The sequence below is a fragment of the Dermochelys coriacea genome, chromosome 2 (genome assembly GCF_009764565.3).
Source record: "Dermochelys coriacea isolate rDerCor1 chromosome 2, rDerCor1.pri.v4, whole genome shotgun sequence".
In the NCBI taxonomy this organism is placed as follows: Eukaryota; Metazoa; Chordata; order Testudines; family Dermochelyidae; genus Dermochelys; species Dermochelys coriacea.
Genome location: NC_050069.1, coordinates 263,527,006 through 263,545,019, shown reverse-complemented (window position 1 = coordinate 263,545,019; position 18,014 = coordinate 263,527,006). Strand labels below are relative to the sequence as shown.

The 18,014-nt window shown below is 46.4% G+C and overlaps 1 protein-coding gene across 3 annotated transcripts in view; it reads left to right on the top strand.

Moving 5' to 3' along the window:
- Positions 1–5,044, top strand: part of HHATL (hedgehog acyltransferase like) — a 36,475-nt gene extending 31,431 nt beyond the window's left edge. For all 3 annotated transcript variants that reach the window (XM_043509753.1, XM_043509754.1, XM_038391896.2), the window contains exons 11-12: positions 3,203–3,344; positions 4,763–5,044. In XM_043509753.1, the coding sequence (XP_043365688.1) occupies positions 3,203–3,344; positions 4,763–4,884 (264 nt within the window). In that variant the 3' untranslated portion in view covers positions 4,885–5,044. The remainder of the gene's footprint in view (positions 1–3,202; positions 3,345–4,762) is intronic.
- Positions 5,045–18,014: the final 12,970 nt, after the last annotated feature.

The window sequence follows — 18,014 nt, the reverse complement described above, 5'->3', positions numbered from 1 at the left end:
AGGGCTGCCCTCTCCTCTAGGTCTCAGCCCAAGGACCCTGGGTGATGCAGTCAGGGACTTGTTTATATAAATCTTCTACTGCTTCCCTGGGCTGCTTCCTACCTCATGGCCTTGACAGTTCCTCCTGCCTGATAATCTTTTTAAATCCCTTCTGGCAGAGAACTGGTTTTCCTGGGCAGCTTCTTCCTGTCTGACCCAATGGAGCCCCTACCCTGGGACTTTCTGGATCTCCAGCCCCCCTGTTCTGGCTGGGCTGCAGCCTTTGATCCCGCCCCTGTCCGTAGCTGACCCATAGGTGCGCTGGGGAGGTGATCACTCCCTTTTTTAACCCTTTATGGTATGTCTACATGAGCATCCCATTGTGGGGGTCAACAGACTAAGGCTCGCGCTACTGTGCTAAAAACAGCTGTGTAAATGCTGTCTCTCAGGCTAGAGCTCAGAGTCTGACACCCACCCCCTCCTTAGGCTTCAGAGCCCAAGCCACAATGTCTACACAGCTGATTTTAGCACAGTAGCCCCAGCCTGAGGCTGTCAACCCGGGCTAGGTATCTCGCTGCCATGAGCTATGTAGACGTAGCCTTAGTGTCCATTCTCTCATAGGGTCTACACACCGCAACACAGGAATGTTCCCCATCTTTGGCTGGGAAGGGGTGACAGCCCCATCCCTCCCACCTAAAGCCCTTTGGATACTTCAGATCACCCTCATTTTGATTTTGAAAGGCTGGTAGAACTGAAGGGATCACCTCTAGGGCAGGGAGGGCAGCTCAGTCCATGGCCATAGAGTCCATGGCCTTTCTGCTGGGATTACCAACAAGGGCTCAGCATGGCAGCCTTCGTGCTCCAAGTCCTCCACATTTGTGAGCAGCCACACGCGCCCAAAAATCCAGATTCCCTCCCCCAGAGCCTGATCCAAAGCCCACCTGAGCTGCTGCGGGGCTTCAGGGGAGAGTTAATCCAGCCAGAGAACTGGAGCTTCCCCTGGGGGAAAATGGAGAGGGCATTGAGGGACCCGGAACTACAACCCCTGAAGCACCCACAGCGATTCAGGTGGAAATAAAGTTAATGCCCACCAGAAACAAAACTTTGAATGTGTCCGCATGGAATTTTTTCAGAACCTTTTTTCATTCTGCACTTTTTTTTTTTTTGACATTTCAACTTTTTATCCCGATCTGGGATGAAAACAAACATTGAAATATTGGAATTTCCCACAGGTCTGAAATGCCATTTTTCGCTCCATTCTAAAGATCAGTGACCCCCATCTAAATCTGGGAGCTAGTGGCCAGTAGGAGGATGCTGCCGGGAAAGAGGCAAGAAATCACATCAGGGAAACATTTCTGTTGTTTTTACCAAACCTAAACCATCAGCCCTGACAACGACACGCTTCAAAGAAACACTTCAGAGCTAACCATCTCCTTGCTTCTTCAAATTGAACTTGTAACCAGATTAGAACCCACAAAGCCAGAGAAATCTTATTGTCCAAGGCACCACACTTCTCAGCTCCAAGGGTCTTGGGATTTCTAGTTCTCTTTAAAGATTGCTGTAAAAACCACTTCCCGTCTCCAGTCACAGCAGCGGCACTGAGGATTATGTGCAAGTGACTATCACATTCTGCTGTTGTCATGGGGCTTTAGGTTTTTCTAAATCTTAACAGCTTCCAGCCAGTGCTAATAACAATCATGACAAAGAAATGTGCCCATAGCAGCGTGCCTCAAAGCAGCCTCCTATTACTAAGGTGCACAGGAGAGGCAAAAAATCCCTCCCATCATCTATGCACTTTGCAAACATTGGGTCATTCCCTTGTCTACCTGAGTGGGACTCAGTGCAGGACCAGAGGAGAAGTTTTAACACATCCTTGTGCTCCCCCAGTCCTGGGATCCCTGGCTGCGAACAGAGCCTAAATGCTGCTGCATTCTACACATGGCTGCCCACAGCCCCAGGAAACCATTCCAGCAACTGGAGATCAGCCACATGTAGCACCATCCCAGCCATGCCCCCCTCTGCAGGCCAGGCTCCCTCTCGGGACACCAGGAGGGATGGTGGCAAAGCAGCCCTGTCCCACCGAAGGAATCGCAGAACAACATAGCTATAGTATGGAGTGAACCTGGACTGTCTGCCTGCCTGATGACGGGAGATGCTGAATTCTTCCACTCCCATCAGCCTCCCTGTCCTGATGAGCCTACAGTCTAACTCAGGACACGACCCAGGGGTATAATCCAGACCAGGACAGGTGTGGGGGTCACTGAATTGGGGAGGATTTGCTTGGCAAGGTGGAGAGAGCACCACAGCCCAGGCAGCCACAGGAGAGGAAAGAGAGAGGGGCAAAGGCAGCCATGAGGCAGGGGGAAGAGCGTAGGGAAAATGAGAGTGACCACGTCAGCCGTGGGCATGAGCCAGCATGAAGCACAATGAAGTTTACTTAGGGTCTCTGCTCTCTAGGCCAGACTCGGCTACCCCGACTCCATCCTGTCCGGAGCACCGAACGCCACTACAGGCTGGTGCTCGCGGAATGGCAGGTGGTGGTCTCGGGCTGGCTCAGCTCACACATTAGCCTCGTTGCCCCATGCTACCATCCATTAGCGAGGGGGATCCTCACTCTGCTACGGGCACTTCACACAGAGCAGATCTTTGTGGGCAGCAGGCCCAGTCCCGGGTAGGGTTGCCAATTTTGGTTGGGCATATTCCTGGAGATTGAATCACATGACATCATCTTTAATTCAAGGTTAATCTTTAATTCCTGGAGACCCCAGGCCGATCCTGGAGGGTTGGCAGCCCTAGTCCCTGGAGTCCCTCCTGGGAGGTGCTGAGTGCCCCCAGCTCCCATAGACTTCACGGCTCAACACTTGGCAGAATTGGGAGCCTGAGTACCAAATGGAGAGAGACAACGAATGGGCCCAAGAGAGGAGCGACAAGACAGGAAGGATGGTTCAGGTTGTTTGTACTGGGGTTCAATTCCCTTTATGATCTTGGGCCACTGAACTTAATGGGAGTGAGGCCTTAGTCTCTGCACACCTCAGTTCCCCCTCTGTATAATGGAGGTAATAGCACGATTGTACCTCACAGGGATGCTCTGAGGCTAAAGATGGCGTGGTGTTCAGATACCACAGTCGTGGAACGTGAGATAGAAAAATGGGCTCTCAGAGAGCACAGCTAACAAAAATCCCACTCTCCCCTTACACTCCTATCCCTCTGTTTCGCTGGGCAGGCCAACATGTCAGAGCCGATGTCTCGGCGGATTAGAGGGATCTTCGGGGCTGCAAACTTCTGGGCCATTGTCCTCTACAACGTCCTTGCCCTCAACAGCCTGGACTTCACGCTGCTGGTTGCCAAGAGAATCCTCCTGACAGGTAAAGCCCTTCTGGTCTCCCTCAGATGAACAAGCCCTTTTCCTTTGCATACAGGAGTCACTACACCAAACTCAAACCAACGATCCCCCCCAGTCTGGCACCCCTGATTTAAAGGAGGAGCATTTGGCGTCCTTGGGGCAGGGACCATCATTTTTTGCCATGTTTCTACAAGGCCTAGCACAGTGCGGCTCTGACCATGGTTTAGACCTGTCGATGCTATTGCAACATAAATAATAATAACAGGGATTTATTTCCCCGCTTCCTCCTTCTTCCGTTACAGCTACTATTCCCATGAATTTGGCGGACACACACTCTCTTGATTTAGTTGGGGATTCGTCCTGCTTTGAGCAGGGGGTTGGACTAGGTGACCTCCTGAGGTCCCTTCCAACCCTGATATTCTATGATTCTATGATTTCTCACCAGCCTTGTATTTCCAACAGCTTCTTAGGCACCTGTATTGGATCCCTTCTGTTATTAAATCCCATTCATTCTCCCATCCCCTAATAACTTACCCTGACGGTGTGTTTCTCACCAAGAGGTGGCAGCAACATGTGAAACAGCCTGGGCTATAAGTAGCTGACTGAGTGGTGTCCCGTCCCCTTCCGGGCTTCCCCACAGGACTGACCGGGGCTCAGGAGGGGGATAACGTGTGACCTGGGGGGTTCCGAATATCAGAAGTTCCTGATGGCTGAGTTCATTGTCGGAGCTAGTCGTGTTACTCATTGAGAGGTCCTGTTTTAACAGGCACAGGGCCTAGATCTCTCTTTCTCTGCTATGGAAACCATTGTGGCTTCTAATGCTGCCAGACCCATGCCCAGTGGAATTATGGCCCTGTACTAGAAGCTCTCCCATCGGCATAATTACTCTCCACCTCAACGAGAGCGGAAGCAATGTTGGCAGGGAGCATGTCCCACCAATATAGCATGGTGTGGACAGAGCTTTAAGTTGATGTACCTTACGGCACTCAGGGAGGGTGGCTTTTTCACACCCCTGAGCGACGTAACTTACATCAACTTATGCAGTCGGGCAGACAAGCCCTGCGTGGGACCAAATAGTCCGTCTGACCTTGGGGAGCTGAGAAAGTATTTCCACAGGATTCAAAGCTGGGAGGGCCTCATGATTTATAGAAGACCGTGCTACTTTGGCAGATCTGGGCCCACCCCTGGAGAACTCCACCCCAATGGATGAGTGCAGATGGGGTCAGATCCAAAGCCCAGGGAAGTCGATGGAAAGACTGCCATGGATCGCCGTGGGCTGTGGATCATGCACGGACATGATTCCCCATGTTTATCACCTCTCAGGACCTGCCCCACACGGAGCAAGGATGCTGAGTTGCATTCAGACTAGCTTTGGAGAAGAACCTCACCCTTTTCATAAGCGCCCAAGCCAAGCTGACTGTGTGTCCCTCTGGCTCGCAGGTTTCCCCCTGAGCACCTTGTCCATCTGGTTCGTCACCTACTGTGGAGTGCAGCTGATCAAGGAGAGGGAGCGCCTCCTGGCAATAGAAAAGGAGAAACGAGACAAAGAAAAGGCAGCATAGAGACGAGAAGAAGATTGGCCCAGACACCTCAGTGGCAGCATCACTTCCTCCCAGCCATCCAGACCAAGACCCCTGCAAATGGGGCTCTCCAGCATTATTTGCAATCAAGCTACTGTATCTCACCCATGTACAAACCACCTGTAATAAAAATCTAGTTTAAATAAAGATTTTCCATAAGACTTTAATAGGCTTTTAATATGCTAAGATCAGATGGCAGACTAAGTTATTTTAGATCCATTTAATAGATTCTAAGATCTTTATGGTCATCTGGTCTGACCTCCTGCATAACACGGGCAGTAAGTTTTCATCCACTGATCCCAGCATCTCGAGCCCATAACTTCTAGTTGAGCTAAAGCATTCGGTCCTGCTGCAAGACACAACACTTGGTGTTTCAGAAGAAAGCATTTCCCCTGTAATGCACCAAGGTAATTGTTCTTCCCATAGGAAGGGAAGGATTCCTTCCTGTTCCCAAGAAGAGAGGGTCATTTTATACCCTGAAGCATGCAGTTTGGTTACTGTTTTCTTATCCTATCTAACTACAGCTTCCTAGTATGGATCTGAAAATTACCCAGCCCTTCACTAATGCATTCTGGGTGCTATGCATATGTTTCAATCTAATCTCTGTATAACAACAGAGGCCAACATAAAATCTATATAAAAAAACCCAAAATTTTAAAGCCCCAACATGATTAGGACTGGAGAAAATGCTTGACAGTGACAGACTTAAGAAAGGTTTCAGAGTAGCAGCCGTGTTAGTCTGTATTCGCAAAAAGAAAAGGAGTACCGGTGGCACCTTAGAGACTAACAAATTTATTAGAGCATAAGCTTTCGTGAGCTACAGCTCACTTCATGAGCTCAGCCTTCAGCTTGCCAGAAATAAAACAAAGGTGACTTGATTATGGTATATAAGTACCTTCAAGGGAAGAAAATTGTTAGGGGGCTTATTCCTTCACCCACTTACTTCCCTAGTCCTTCTCGCATGAACAGAGAGCAACAATACCCGAAGTCCAAAGGTGCAAACTATTCAATGTTTATTGAGGTGTTTATCCAGCAAGCATGATTCCAGTTTCCTTCCTTAGTGTCCCCCTTCCCAGCTCTGACACCACAGAGCCTTACCTGTGTCCCTGTTCCCATTTCCCCCTTTAGCTAAACATGATTCCCATTTCCCCCCAACCTACACACTTCCTGACTGATTGCAGACTATATAGTAAAACTTGAGTTCTGCTTAGCTATACCTTAACCAATTATTTTACTGAAATTTAACGAACCAATCCTGACATATTGTAACATGATTATTTAACCAGTTATATCCCATCACCTTAATTAGTTTACACCCAGCAAAATTAATTATACAACAGACAAGAACAATCCCAGAACCAGACAGAGATTATACAGACAAACAATGGCAAAGTGGGAACTATAATGACAAAACAATTCAGAAGTGAGGATTTCACATCCCAGCTATTGATAAGTGAGTTCTTGCCAGACAGGATGCTCTCAAACTAAGGTTCCTTTTACATCTTCTAGGCACTTCCCTTTCTCTGGAGGCGATAGGCATTATCAGGACAGGATTGACAGGTTTCAGAGTAGCAGCCATGTTAGTCTGTATTCGCAAAAAGAAAAGGAGTACTTGTGGCACCTTAGAGACTAACAAATTTATTAGAGCATAAGCTTTCGTGAGCTACAGCTCACTTCATCGGATGCATTTGGTGGAAAAAACAGAGGAGAGATTTATATACACACACACAGAGAACATGAAACAATGGGTTTATCATACACACTGTAAGGAGAGTGATCACTTAAGATAAGCCATCACCAACAGCAGGGGGGGGAAAGGAGGAAAACCTTTCATGGTGACAAGCAAGGTAGGCTAATTCCAGCAGTTAACAAGAATATCAGAGGAACAGTGGGGGGTGGGGTGGGAGGGAGAAATACCATGGGGAAATAGTTTTACTTTGTGTAATGACTCATCCATTCCCAGTCTCTATTCAAGCCTAAGTTAATTGTATCCAGTTTGCAAATTAATTCCAATTCAGCAGTCTCTCGTTGGAGTCTGGTTTTGAAGCTTTTTTGTTGAAGGATAGCCACTCTTAGGTCTGTGATCGAGTGACCAGAGAGATTGAAGTGTTCTCCAACTGGTTTTTGAATGTTATAATTCTTGACGTCTGATTTGTGTCCATTCATTCTTTTATGTAGAGACTGTCCAGTTTGGCCAATGTACATGGCAGAGGGGCATTGCTGGCACATGATGGCATATATCACATTGGTAGATGCGCAGGTGAACGAGCCTCTGATAGTGTGGCTGATGTGATTAGGCCCTATGATGGTATCCCCTGAATAGATATGTGGACAGAGTTGGCAACGGGCTTTGTTGCAAGGATAGGTTCCTGGGTTAGTGGTTCTGTTGTGTGGTGTGTGGTTGCTGGTGAGGATTTGCTTCAGATTGGGGGGCTGTCTGTAAGCAAGGACTGGTCTGTCTCCCAAGATCTGTGAGAGTGATGGGTCGTCCTTCAGGATAGGTTGTAGATCCTTGATGATGCGTTGGAGAGGTTTTAGTTGGGGGCTGAAGGTGATGGCTAATGGCGTTCTGTTGTTTTCTTTGTTGGGCCTGTCCTGTAGTAGGTGACTTCTGGGTACTCTTCTGGCTCTGTCAATCTGTTTCTTCACTTCAGCAGGTGGGTATTGTAGTTGTAGGAATGCATGATAGAGATCTTGTAGGTGTTTGTCTCTGTCTGAGGGGTTGGAGCAAATGCGGTTATATCGTAGAGCTTGGCTGTAGACAATGGATCGAGTGGTATGATCTGGATGAAAGCTAGAGGCATGTAGGTAGGAATAGCGGTCTGTAGGTTTCCGATATAGGGTGGTGTTTATGTGACTATCGCTTATTAGCACCGTAGTGTCCAGGAAGTGGATCTCTTGTGTGGACTGGTCCAGGCTGAGGTTGATGGTGGGATGGACATTGTTGAAATCATGGTGGAATTCCTCAAGGGCTTCTTTTCCATGGGTCCAGATGATGAAGATGTCATCAATGTAGCGCAAGTAGAGTAGGGGCATTAGGGGATGAGAGCTGAGGAAGCGTTGTTCTAAGTCAGCCATAAAAATGTTGGCATACTGTGGGGCCATGCGGGTACCCATTGCAGTGCCGCTGATTTGAAGGTATACATTGTCACCAAATGTGAAATAGTTATGGGTCAGGACAAAGTCACAAAGTTCAGCCACCAGGTTAGCCGTGACAGTATCGGGGATACTGTTCCTGACGGCTTGTAGTCCATCTTTGTGTGGAATGTTGGTGTAGAGGCTTCTACATCCATAGTGGCTAGGATGGTGTTTTTAGGAAGATCACCAATGGATTGTAGTTTCCTCAGGAAGTCAGTGGTATCTCGAAGATAGCTGGGAATGCTGGTAACGAAGGGCCTGAGGAGGGAGTCTACATAGCCAGACAATCCTGATGTCAGGGTGCCAATGCCTGAGATGATGGGGCATCCAGGATTTCCAGGTTTATGGATCTTGGGTAGCAGATAGAATACCCCAGGTCGGGGCTCCAGGGGTGTGTCTGTGCGGATTTGTTCTTGTGCTTTTTCAGGGAGTTTCTTGAGCAAATGCTGTAGTTTCTTTTGGTAACTCTCAGTGGGATCAGAGGGTAATGGCTTGTAGAAAGTGGTGTTGGAGAGCTGCCTAGTAGCCTCTTGTTCATACTCAGACCTATTCATGATGACGACAGCACCTCCTTTGTCAGCCTTTTTGATTATGATGTCAGAGTTGTTTCTGAGGCTGTGGATGGCACTGTGTTCTGCATGGCTGAGGTTATGGGGTAAGCGATGCTGCTTTTCCACAATTTCAGCTCGTGCACGTCGGCGGAAGCAGTCTATGTAGAAATCCAGGCTGCTGTTTCGACCTTCAGGAGGAGTCCACCCAGAATCCTTCTTTTTGTAGTGTTGGCAGGAAGGTCTCTGTGGGTTAATATGTTGGTCAGAGGTGTGTTGGAAATATTCTTTGAGTCTGAGACGTCGAAAATAGGATTCTAGGTCACTACAGAACTGTATCATGTTCGTGGGGGTGGAGGGGCAAAAGGAGAGGCCCCGAGATAGGACAGATTCTTCTGCTGGGCTAAGAGTATAGTTGGATAGATTAACAATAGTGCTGGGTGGGCCCCCCTGCTGCTGATGATGGCTTATCTTAAGTGATCACTCTCCTTACAGTGTGTATGATAAAGCCATTGTTTCATGTTCTCTGTGTGTGTGTATATAAATCTCTCCTCTGTTTTTTCCACCAAATGCATCCAATGAAGTGAGCTGTAGCTCACGAAAGCTTATGCTCTAATAAATTTGTTAGTCTCTAAGGTGCCACAAGTACTCCTTTTCTTTTTTCAGGACAGGATTGTATCCTAACAGCCCACTAGCACCTTATTTCAATGTGACCGTTTGCTTCCCAGCTTATGGCTGCCTCTGTTGCTTAGCCAAAGACCTTAGCCTAAGCACAGGGCCTCAGACGGTCACAGTAAGAGAAGGCCCTTACACCCACCGGCAGATAGTGATTTTGATTCTTTCTTTTATACCTCTAGAACTAGCCAAGTGATAAGAATACACCTAAATTCTTAGAGTCTAGGCCTTTACACACAGTCCTGAATATCTATATCCTAATACTCCACCCCTTTTTTTTCTTTTTCTTTGGGATCCTCCTGCCCAGGTATCCCTGGAAAAGCATAGGACATATGGCCACACATTTCCTGATAGGGCCAGGCATCAAGGTGGAAGGTGTCGATATTCCATTTGTCCCACTGCCCCTTGTGTTGTATAGTTCCCTTCTCTCATACAGGCATACCACACCTATTCCAATTAGTGTTCCGGACTTCCCATTATCGTGGGCCCGAGAAGTTTGGGTCCGGGTTGTCTAGTACACAGTAGGGTTTGGAGGGCTTACTACATTACTTATAGGTTATTTCCCTATGCAACGTAACACAAGTACAGTCAACAATACAAAATCCACAGCAACACAGAGTCCTGACCACTGCAGTATGGTCCAACATCCGAGACACCCCCAAAACACTGCCTCTCCTCCTTCGACAGGGTCACGATCTTATGTGTCCAGTTGCTGGCAGTTGCAACAAGCTGCCCCTGCATGTTTTGCTCGCTTTTGTCCATATCATAAGTCCATTGAATGTTCACAGAGAAATGGGATATTGTCCAAACCAGCTTGACCACTTGCTATGGAATCAGGCCATATGCCCTGGTTTGATTATTCACAGCAATAAGATTCACAGATCCATTTGTGCACCAAAGTCCGGATAGCAGCATATAGATGGGTGTAGTTTGGTTATGAGCTGGTGTAATTGTGCCCCCAGTAATATGTACATTCCCAGCAAAACACCTTATACACAGTACACCCAATTGTCCACCCCTTGCGTAGGCCATTGATTCTGCTTCTCCATAGTCATAGGAGAGGGGCACATCCAAACATCTTCTGTTGATTTACACTATTTTACACACCCCTCCATTGATTCCCAGTGAGCTCCTCCCTTTCTCCTCATTTCCATAGGGCTTGTGGGGACCACCTTAGTTGCCATTTCATTTCCAGGTACCATGGTAGCTATTACACAGGTGCTGGCCTCCTAGTTGAGCATTTTGCATTTCCATACACATCTCACCCCGAAGGTTAGCCTTTTGAAGCCATCCCCCACCCATATCATGAGATTTTCTGTTCATTAAAACACAACAATGCTAGCAACAAGACAAACACCACAAACAAACAACACAAAACATAGATCCATGGTATTCTGAGTTATTCTTCCGCTGGTGCCAGCTTGCTTGTAGAGTGTCTGAAAAACAAAAGAAACAATTTCCACCCCCCTGGTGGGGACAGACTATTGCTTAATAATAATACCACTTTCTTTTACAAATTTCCTTGCTAATTGCAGGAAAAACAAAAAAATTACCTCCAAGCTGTCCTTATTTTGTTCTATAGTAAGACTAGTGAATTACCCCACTCACTGGTCATTTATGAAATTCATGAGGTGGTGTACCTCAGTTTCCCCTCTTGTACAACAGACCATGTTTGCAATAGTTTCTCTGCTGTACCAAGCTTTAAGTTTATTCTCAGGTAATAGCTGAGACACAGCTTAAGATTTTAGCACTGTACACTCACACAAAATTCTTTTTTGCCTAACATCCCTTGCTCTGTGATTACTCTTTTTTACACAACTGTATCCTGATTACACTTCCATCTTGTACAACTAGACACAACCAGGGGCAGCCAAGTTAAGTTCCAACAGAAACCCCTTACATCCTTTAGTGATTCTCTCTCCGCCTGCTGCCTGCAGCAGTCCCTTATAGACTATTTCTGTGGGAAAAGGGCCCATTTTCCCTCAGAATAGCTGTAAAGACTTCTGGGGACAGAAGCATAGTGGTGGTAGTAGCCACTGTACCTGACCCCCTTGGATAATTTAATTACCAAGCTTCCATCCAATGTGACTGCATAGAGTTGCACCTTCAGTTACATTTATATAACTGGGTTTTATCATTAAACAAAAACTTCCTTCTTGTAACACCACAACTGTTACTCTTTTAATGTCTTCACAACAGTTACCTTTTACTATTTCCACAACTCCCAAACGTTTACTTTCCTGCAAACCCTGTATTATCGATTTTTGCAAAAGCTATTTGTAACTTCACTCACTTCTTTAAATCACTTACTCCTACATTTAGTTCTTTAAGATAGTGCAATTTGTCTGTAACAACTTAGCCACCAAGTACAATTAGAGCTGCCTCTGCTGCTTAGCCAAAGGCCTTAGCCTAAGCACAGGGCCTCAGACGGTCACAGTAAGAGAAAAAGAAAAGGAGGACTTGTGGCACCTTAGAGACTAACAAATTTATTTGAGCATAAGCTTTCGTGAGCTACATGCATCCGATGAAGTGAGCTGTAGCTCACGAAAGCTTATGCTCAAATAAATTTGTTAGTCTTTAAGGTGCCACAAGACAAGTCCTCCTTTTCTTTCTTGCGAATACAGACTAACACGGCTGCTACTCTGAAACCTGTTATTATACTGTAAGAGAAGGCCCTTACACCGGCAGACAGTGATTTTGATTCTTTCTTTTATACGTCTAGAACTAGCCAAGTGATAAGAATACACCTAAATTCTGAGAGTCTAGGCCTTTACAGACAGGCCTGAATATCTATAGCCTAACAAAAATACCAAATACTAAAGGGCTCTTTAATCTAGCAGAGAAAGGCATAGCAGGAACAATTTCAAGTTGGAAATTAGGCACACATTTTTAACCGTGAGGGTGATTAACCATGAGAACAAATTCCCAAAGGAAGTGGTGGATTCTCCATCTCTTGATGTCTTCAGATCAAGATGCCGCTCTGGAAGATGTGCATTAGTCAAAATCAAGTTATTGGGCTCAATACAGGGGCAACAAGGTGAAATTGAAGGATTTGTGCTATACAGTATCAGAGGGGTAGCCATGTTAGTCTGGATCCACAGAAACAACGAGGAGTCCAGTGGCACCTTAAAGACTAACAGATTTATTTGGGCATAAACTTTCGTGGGTAAAAAACCCACTTCTTCAGATGCATGGAGACATGCATCTGCTATACAGGAGGTCAGACTAGTGGTGCCTTCTGCCCTTAAATTCTAAGACTCTATGAATGAATACATAAATGAAGAGGGCCAGCAGCAGCACTGAAAAGAGCAGGGGTTTCCAAATTTCTTCTGTGCTGAAGACGGATGCAAAGAAGTTAGTATCAGTGAGTGCTCAACTCTTCTGCAAAACAGGCCCTTAGCCTTTCTTTTTAAATTCCTCTAACATCAATTACATTTTTAAGTCTATTTAATGCTGGTGAAAGGTGCCTGAATGACACCCTGGGATAGCGAGGCCTTGTCCTGACCTCCCAAATGGGCACTTACAAGGAACCATAGTGCAAACGTCTCACCCAACGCGCCACCAATATGCCTCGAGCCTGACTTGAAGGGCACCACCTATGGGGCTAGGAGAGTAGTGCGACCTCCATGACATTTTTGATGTTGGTTTCTGTGACACAGATACCTGTCCCCGAGGAATCAAACAGAGACACACTAGTTTACTTTGTCCTGGCCACTGAAAAGGCTTAGGATCAAATTCAGACAAGTGATTGAGAAGTAAAAAACTCCCACCACTCAGCCGCTGAGACTCTCCATATAATGCTTGAGTGCTTCTGACAGATTCACAGTCTGAGCCGGTGATGTGAATGGATGAGCAGATGCACACACAGAACCAAGGGGCTTAATCTGGATGAAGTTGATGGGCAAACACACACGCTGATCAGATGAGAAATGTTGTGTAACTTTGGGAAACTGCTCCTTTGAAATAAACTGGATTAGTGCATGTGGATGTGTTTTATACCCACAGCTACGTGAGAGGGGAGGATGATCCTGGAGGAAAACATAAAATCATCACCAATAAAGTTTGCAGATGACACTGATCTTGGGGGAGTGGCAAACAACGAAGAGGCCAAGTCACTGATGCAGAGTAATCTGGATCGCTTGGTAAACTGGACACAGGGAAACAATAGGCCTTTGTAATAGGGCCAACTGTAAATGTATTCAACCAGGAACAAAGAATGGTGGCCTTGCTTACAGGATGAGAGACAATATCCTGGGAAGCAGTGACTCTGAAAAAGATCTGGGGAGTTGTGGTGGATAATCAGCTGAACAGAGCCCCGAGTGCAATGCAACAGCCAAAAGGGCTAATGCAGCCGTTCCCAAACTATGGGTCACGACCCCAAGGGGGGAGGTTCACTCCATCAGCGGATGGGGGTGTAGCAATTCTGAGTGTGCGGGATTGTAAAATAGCATCCTCTGCACAGCATGAGTGTGCACATATGGCGTTCGCCAGGTCACGCTGCATGGAGGATGTCATTTTGCTCTACAAAATGGCATCCTCCATGGAGCACGACCTCGTGTACAGGACATGTGTGAGCTCATGCTGTGTGGAGAAAGCCATTTTAAAAATGAGTCCTCCAGGCTGTCTGGGGTCACGGGAAGCAATATATCTGAAAATGGGGTCGTGAAGGGAAAAAGTTTGGGAACCCCTGGGTTAATGCATAAACAGGGGAAACTTGAGTAGAAGTAGAGAGGTTATATTTACCTCTATCTGGCACTGGTGTGACCGCTGTGGAATACTGTGTCCAGTTGTGGTGGCCACAATTCAAGAAGGATGTTGATAAACTGGAGAGGGTTCAGAGAGGAGCCACAAGAATGATTAAATGATTGGAAAACCTGCCTTACAGTGACAGACTCAAGGAGCTCAATCTGTTTAGCCTTACAAAGAGAAGATTAAGAAGTGATGCTAGACAAATTCTAACTGGAAATAAGACACACATTTTTAACAGGGAAGGTAATTAACCATTGGAACAATTTACCACGGTCGTGGTGGATTCTCCATCACTGGCAATTTGTAAGTCAAGAGTGGATGTTTTTCTAAAAATTATGTTCTAGTTCCAACAGGAATTTTTTCAGGGAAGTTCTATGGTCTGGGTTATACAGGAGGTGAGACTAGATGACAACAATGGTCCCTTCTGGCCTTGGAATCTAGGTATCCTGTAATTAAAGCCCTGGGAATCAGGAGATCTGGGTCTTACTCCTGGCTCCCTGATAGAATTGCTTGGCTTGACACTGGTCTCACACATGTTGGTGTAGATGCCAATGGCTTCATGATCTTACTCCTGATTCATATCTGTGTAAGTGAGACTAGACTCTGTACCACTCTGTGATCTTGGGTAAGTCACTTAACCTTGGGGCAGTTCAGATTCCCCATGGACTATTCCTATCCCTCTCAGTCTCAGGCCGAATTCATTAATATTTCTGGAGGAGCTTTGCGATCCTCACGGGGGGAAGGGACTTTATGAAGTTCCCTGTGTACAGGGACAAGGTGATGTGATTGGACACAAATGGAGGGGACTGATTCTGATCTCACTTCCGCTGGTGTAACTCCACTGATGCATCAGGGTAAAACCACCATACAGGAGCCCACAGGCCCTCATTCTCCACTCACACTCGTTTACGCAAGATATAACTTCACTAACGTTACTGGAGTGACTCCCAATTGACAACAGCAGGCCCGAGAGGACAATCAGGCCCCATGGAGTGACATATAGATCTGACTCAGACACACGCTCTCTGATACTCCTGTTTCATGCTGCTGTAATGCCACTGAACTCAAAGGAGTTACACTGTCATAAAACTGGAGCAACGCCTGCCCATAGTGTCAGGATGTCTTGTAAGACAATGAAGGAGCCAGGCTGATGTGCTCCAGTTGAGGATCTGGTGGTCCAAAGTCGTGGGGGATGAGGACGGGCACTGTCTTTTGGTGGAGTCTCTCCCTTGTATAATCTCATATAACCCACTCAGATGCCAGCCCCTACCCGAACATACGTTCTGCTGCTGGGCCTCCTTGGCCCATGTTTCTTGGCACAGCCAACAGCCCCAGAGATGCAAAATTTACCCATCAGCGACAGAAACACAGTCAGAAGAGTCACTTCTCCTCTTAATGAAATGCAGGTCTCCTCCAGAAGGAGGCTGCAGACGTATCGAGTTGCTTTGTGCTGATCCCTTGGACTGTCCCCAGGAGGTTCAAGTCAGGGCGCAGACTATTTGGGCAAGAGCAGTCAGAGCTCATCCAGCCACGGGTGTCAGAATGAATGACTCAAGTGGCAAAGCTCTGTGTGACCGTGCAGGGCAGTTCTGCCTTCGGTGCACTTGGAGAAAAAAGAATCCATTCCCTAAGAGTCTAAATTTAACGTGCAGCTGCACCTGCTGGAACTTTCAGCCGGAGCTAATCTTAGAAGCTGGCTGAGGGAGCAATCTGCTGGAGAGACATTTAATGAAAGATCTGATTCTCCCCCCCACCCTACATGAGGTTAACCCCACTACTGTTTTGCTAAGCTACAGCTGATGTTAGAAGCCAGCCTGGTGTAGGGGAAAGAATGAGGCAGGCCTGAGTTCTAATCCCGGCTCAGTGCCCAGCCTGGGGCTGAACAACGTTTCATTCACTGGCCATTTTTAAATCAAGATTGGATGCTTTGCTAAAGGATCTGCTCTAGTTCAAACAGGAATCATTTGCGGAAAATCCTCTGGCCTGTGTTCTATGGGGGGTCAGACTAGATGATCACAATGGTCCCTTCTGGCCTTAGAGTCTATGAATCAAAGTCACATGTGGTCCCAGTTTACTCACCTATGCAATTCTGTGGGGATAGGGAATTCTAGCACTTGCCCATCTCCCTCACAGAGATATTGTGAGGCTCGCTTCCAGGTGTCAATGCTAAGCATTATCGTGTTTCACTCCTCCTGTGATCAGGTTCTCTCAAAGGACCAAGAATGGCAGTCTCCACCGGGAGATGTCGTTACAAACAGTCGCTGCTTTAATTACATGTGGCTAAAATCCAAAATGATCCCAACAAATTCCACCATTGCACAATCATCAGAGGACAAAAACTTTTCACTGCAGCCAGATTATACCATTAACACCACTATTCTGCACTGATGTAGAGGCCAATCCAAAACCCACAGAAGTCAATGGAAAGATTCCCATTGACTTCAGTGGGTTTTGGATTAGGTTCTTACACCCTATGCAAACCCACTGAAATCAATGGAGAATTAAATTCAGCTTTTGATCCGGTATGTCACTGTGACCCCATGTGGATACTAGAGTGAAAGAAACCATGACCTATGTATATTTCAGGATCATTTTACTCCATATTTACTTATTTACTCCTTCTCATAACACAAGATCTAGGGAGCACCAAATGAAATTAATAAGCAGCAGGTTTAAAACAAACAAAAGGAAGTATTTCTTCACATAATGCACAGTCAACCAGTGGAATCCTTGCCAGAGGATGTTTTGAAGGCCTAGACTGTAGCAGGGTTAAAAAAAGAACTAGGTAAATTCATGGAGGATAGGTCCATCAATGGCTGTTAGCCAGGATGGGCAGGGATGGTGTCCCTAACCTCTGTTTCCAGAAGCTGGAAATGGGCCACAGGGGATGGATCACTTGATGATCACCTGTTCTGTTCATTCCCTCTAGCACCTGGCATTGGCCATTGTCGGGAGACAGGATAGTGGGCTAGATGGACCTTTGGTCTAACCCAGTATGGTTCTTATGTTCTGCTCTCTGGAACTGGGTTAGGTCCAGTCTCAATGAATTGCTTCATCTTATGACCCGGAAGCATAAATAAACAACACTCTAATAAAACTGAGATGATACCATTCAAGAGGTATCAAAGAAAAGAGCAGGATCTAGAGAGATTAAAGACATGGGTAAAAAATGAGATTCATCTTGGCAAAGTCAAAACTAATGCACCAGGGGGAAAATAATCCAAAATGCAGATATTCTGTGGCAGGGAGAATTTGGAACCTGGCTTTGAGCAGCCACAGCCCCCAGCCCCAAAAAGCAACACTCCAACGGACACACAGCTTACAAAACCAATGCATCTAATGAAGTGAGCTGTAGCTCACGAAAGCTTATGCTCTAATAAATTTGTTAGTCTCTAAGGTGCCACAAGTACTCCTTTTCTTTTTGCGAATACAGACTAACACGGCTGCTACTCTGAAAGCTTACAAAACCAGCTCCTAAAACGCTGCAGTTTAAAAGCCACAGACGACACTGCCTGAAAAAGACAATCAAAGTAGCTGAGCAGAGGCAGTGGGCTGCTGGGCATGCAGGAATCACCATGGTATCAGAGATGTTGTGTGTATAGTGGCCATGTAGCCCACGCACAGCTGGCTAAAAAGCAAGCCCTGCGTCGTGATGGGTTGTGTCTCTCTCGAACTCCAAGATGCAAAAACATACAATAGAAACAAAGAAGATGAAGAGCTCTACAACGATGCCCTCTTTCCCACCATACGGTTGTAAGAACTTGCTTGCATAGCTTAAACCCACCTGAGCCAAACGGAGCCAGTTCTTCAGCAGCAGATGAGAAACATCCAGGTCTCTGGCTTACAGACTCCTTGAGCTTCTGCCAATTCAGGGACAGACCTTAGGATAATGTGCCATTTCCATCAGTTTTGGTGCATGAGCAGAATGGGATGCAGCTGTATTTGGTCTGTAATAAAAACTGATTGTCAGTCGACTAGACAGATAGGGTCATATCTGAGACT